At 41.3% G+C, this 4,585-nt stretch overlaps 1 protein-coding gene across 1 annotated transcript; it reads left to right on the top strand.

The window, feature by feature from the left end:
* The first annotated feature begins 1,440 nt into the window (after positions 1-1,440).
* LOC133779168 (uncharacterized) lies at positions 1,441-2,448 on the top strand. The gene has a single exon (XM_062219160.1). The coding sequence runs from the start codon at positions 1,441-1,443 to the stop codon at positions 2,446-2,448; it is 1,008 nt and encodes a 335-aa protein (XP_062075144.1).
* The last annotated feature ends 2,137 nt before the right edge of the window (positions 2,449-4,585 follow it).

Raw genomic sequence — 4,585 nt, 5'->3', positions numbered from 1 at the left:
TAGCCAACGTTTCTGGCTCGCATGATGGTATTAAATGTGCTCAGGTTGTTGTACGGGTCTAAGTTCCCGTCAAATGGAGCTACATGGGGTATCTTGAACCTATGAGGGAATGGCGTGTTTGAAATATGTGGAGCAAAAGGTTCAAGTTCCTCATTGGAGTCATCGGCCTTGTCCTTGTTCCTCTCATCCTGAATGAGTCTGTACACTCTTTCAAGCTGATTAATTCTCTCCTTGACCAAATCTACGGAAGGTTGAGCTTGTGCTTGGGGTAGCTAGTTATTTTTTATAAAAATCCAGCTCCTTGTACCGGTATAGGGTTATATTGGTTCCCATATACTGGCTACATAGGTTCCTTTCGGTTATTCAAATGATCGCGTAAATCTAGATTTGAGGGATTGGCTTGCCCCGGGTTCTGGTTTAGATGATCTCGAAGATCAGGATTATTGCCATAATTCCCAGTATTCATGGGTTTGGTATTATATACGCTTATAGACCTAGTGAGGTTTAAGCTCTCACTCATAAAATTAACGTTTTGTTCTAGTTGATGGGCTCGATGGTTACAAGGTGGATCTTCCACCGACCCTCTTGCTCCAGTTGTTTGTCATCTTGACATGTGGCTTCCCGTTGGTTAGGCAGCCCTATGTTCTCAGGTCGCCTTTCGCTCACCCCAGTGTCTAGGTCAAGTTCGACGGTTCCCTTCTCAGCTACCACTTCGAGATGGCCTTTGTGGTGCATGCTCCCCTACCTGATTCCTATGATGAGCTGGTTGGGGTGCCTCTCGAAGTAGTGAGGGGTGTCTTATAGGAGATGGTGGATGCCTTATAGGTGATGGTGGTGGCCTCCCATTGTTCAGCCTGGAAGGCCTAGAATTGGCCCGGACAGGTTCCAGGTTATTCCTGACAAATTCAGGGTTAGAACTCCGAGCAACTGGGGGAGCTCGGTTATTCCCTATTCCTGCAGTTACCTCCACAGTCGGGTTTCCAGTAGTATTGGCTTGGGTATTTCTTCCAAGGTGTTCATCGCCTGTTGCCCTCAGCCTTGGCTGGGCCTGCTGAGCCCATTGTTCAGCCGTCCTAGCAGTCGTGCTCCCGCGGAGAAGTCCTCTGGGCTTCGGGGTGGCACCTGGACCTCAGCGGCCTGCCTGACCAATTCTTGATTGCGCCTTCTGGCCTCTACCAATTGCTAACGCAGTTAGTGATTCTCCAATTCCATGATGGGAATGTACGTCTCAAGATTATAATAGAGGTCCTCGTCAAGCCTGGGAGCAGGCGGCCCCTGGGAGTCAGATGATGCACTCCCCCCGTTTGGGTTGTGGTCTGTCATTGGTTGCTTCCCAAGCCTCCATGGGTAATCTTCAATGTGAGGAGTTTGCTCCTCAGGTATTTGGGGCAATGGTCGCCCACCAGTTCCTGGGTTGTTCACGGCGGCCATTGGTAATGCATGAGGTTTTTTACTAAACAATCCAAAGATTTGCTTAATGCTCTCAATGAAAACACCAAACTGTTGACGTCATTTCTTGTCAACTTAAATCTGAAAAGCACTAAACAAAGATTCGAAGCTCTCAAAAGTTATGGTTCGATTTTCACTTGGACTAACAACCAAGTTGGCACCAAACGAATCTATTCCAAGATAGATCATGTATTTGTCAATGAGGAGTGGCATGATGTTTTTCCTAACACTGCAGCTCGTTTTAGTTGGGAAGTAGTCTCAGATCATTGTTCATGTGTTGTTTCAGCTACAGCTACGAAGGCAATTGGGATCAAACCATTTCGGTATTACAATTTCTGGGCTGATCATCAAGATTTCAAGACCATATTGGAGCAAAATTGGAAGAGACCGATGGCTACTAGAGGTCTAAAAGGGGTCTACTTAAAACTTATGAGAGTAAAGCATTGCCTCAAGAAATTTAACCATGAAGTGATTGGTGATATTGGGAAAAGTTATCAGGAAGCTAAAGCTTATTACAGTGAGGCTAAATATCACGCTCAATCTCATCTGAGAGACATGAATTACCAGGATCAAGAAGCTATAGCAGCTGCAAATTTTGATACTCAAGAAAAAATGTACCATAAGTTTCTCAGACAGAGGAGCAAAATTACTTGGCTGCAAAAAGGAGATTCCAATACCTCTTTTTTTCATGCTTGCCTAAAGAAGAGAAAAATGGAAAATAGAATAACATCATTCACTACAGACCAAGGTATGATTAATGATAATTTCTCTGAAGTTGTGGAGCATTTTCTCAATCATTTCCGCAGCTACATGGGAAGCAGAAGCACTGTCAACACTAGGTTAAACTTGAGTTGTATAGAGCAGGGATCTAAGCTATCTTTAGATCAACAACTTGGTTTGCTGAAACCATTCTCTTATAAGGAAATAAAAAGAGCGATTTTTAGTATTCCTGATACAAAGTCACCAGGACCCGATGGATTTGGATCAGGTTTTTTTTAAGAGAATGTGGTCTGTTATAGGGGGAGAAATCTGTGTTGCAGTTTCTAATTTGTTTGATTCAAGACACATGCCACCTGAATTACATAACACAATGATTTCTCTTATTCCTAAACAAGAGAATCCGGCTAAAGCTATAGATTACAGGCCTATTGCTTGTTGTTCAACGATATACAAGTGCATTTATAAACTGCTGTGCTCTAGACTTGCAACAGTCCTGCCTTTTCTAGTTCATCAAAATCAAGGTGCTTTTGTCCAAGGGAAATCAATTGCCCACAATGTGATGATTCTCCAAGACATCTTGAAGAACTATAGGAGGAAAAACACTTCTCCTCGCTGTACCATCAAGATTGATATCAGTAAGGCATATGATACTGTGGATTGGAACTTTGTAGAAGATCTGCTTAATGCTTTAAACATCCCTGGTAAATTTGTTCAACTGGTGATGATTTGTATTAAAAGCACATCCTACTCTCTTCTTATGAATGGTAGGATTTCAGGAGGTTTTCAAGGTGCTAAGGGTCTTCGTCAAGGTGATTCCTTATCTCCTTTGATATTTGTTCTGATTATGGATTATCTTACTAGAAGTCTTCTTCAAGCTGCTCAAGACTCAAATTTCAGATTTCATCCTCTTTGCAAAAGTTTGAAGTTAATAAACTTATGCTTTGCGGATAACTTGATTCTTCTCAGTAAAGGGTCCAAACAGTCCATAAAAGTTCTTAAAGAGGTCTTGGATGGTTTCAGCAATACTACTGGGCTCCATATCAATGTCAGCAAATCTCAAATATTCTTTGGAGGGGTCGATCCCAGGGAGAAGGGGGAGATCATTAGGGATCTTGGTTTGGCTGAAGGTACCTTTCCTTTAAAGTACTTAGGGGTGCCTTTAAGACCAACTAAATGGAAAGCTGAAGATTGTGGGATTATTATTAAAAAAAATCAAATTGAGACTTCATTCTTGGGGAAGTAGGCACTTGTCTTTTACTGGCAAAGTTCAACTAATACATTCAATCTTACTTGGTCTTCGAAATTATTGGATGAGTACTTTCATCCTTCCTCAAAGTGTTACTAAAGAGGTTGAGAAACTTTGTAGAGGATTCCTATGGGGAATGAACGGGAACAGAAGCAGAATTCATGTGGCCTCTTGGGAGAAAGTTTGCCTTCCTAAACCTTATGGTGGTCTCGGGTTTAAAGAAGGGACCAAATGGAATCAAGCTATCCTAGCTAAATACATTTGGGCTATCAATGAGAAGAGAGATTTACTGTGGGTTAAGTGGGTGAACAATGTTTATCTCAAGGGGGTTTCCATATGGTCTTATGAGTTAAAATTGGACACAAGCTGGTATTGGCGCAAACTTTGTAGATTGAGACAAAAGTTTTCTAATGCTAAGATTTTGAAGGCAGGAAGCTCGGGTAAGTTCTTTACTGCTATTTTATATAACAGTACTCTTCCTCCTACCCAAGTTAGCTATCACAGGGCCATTTGGAGTAGTCTCAACTTTCCTAAGCATTGTTTTATGCTCTGGCAAGTAGTGAACTCCCAGCTGTTAACGAAAGACAACATGAGTAAATTTCATATTGTCTTAGACTCTATTCTTTGCCCTGTTTGTGGAGACCAGCCTGAGACTCATCATCACTTATTTTTTAACTGCTGCCTTTCTCGAAGAGTTGTGGAGCTAGTGTTTAAGTGGCTGGGATTCAGAGGTTGGCCTATGGAATTCGATGGTTGGTTAAATTGGATTTCCCTGAAAGCTACAGGCATTGTGAGACTTATTAGCATAGCAGTTATTGCAGCAACTTGCTATTGTCTTTGGCTGAATAGAAATAGGTGTGTTTTTGAAGGCTATTCCAAATCTGATTCTTTGATTGCTAGTGATGTAAAGAGTATAGTGACATACAGGTTATTCATTGTTAAAAATAGAAAAATGTCTAGACAAGAGAGAGACTTTATACATAGATTAAAATGTAATTAGTTCCTGTGTTTTTGGTTCTGGAGGAGCTGCCTGTTGCTTCTCTTGGAGTGGTTTTTTTAGTGAGTTGAGGGTGTATTTTGCTGGTTGATTAATGAAGTATATTTCTTCTTGATCAAAAAAAAAAAGAAGAAGAAAATAATAGTAGGATTTTACGTGGTTCAACAGTTAAA

The sequence above is a fragment of the Humulus lupulus genome, chromosome 5 (genome assembly GCF_963169125.1).
Source record: "Humulus lupulus chromosome 5, drHumLupu1.1, whole genome shotgun sequence".
NCBI lineage: Eukaryota > Viridiplantae > Streptophyta > Magnoliopsida > Rosales > Cannabaceae > Humulus > Humulus lupulus.
Note: the sequence above shows the minus strand (reverse complement) of the source record. Positions and strands in the feature narration are given on the sequence as shown.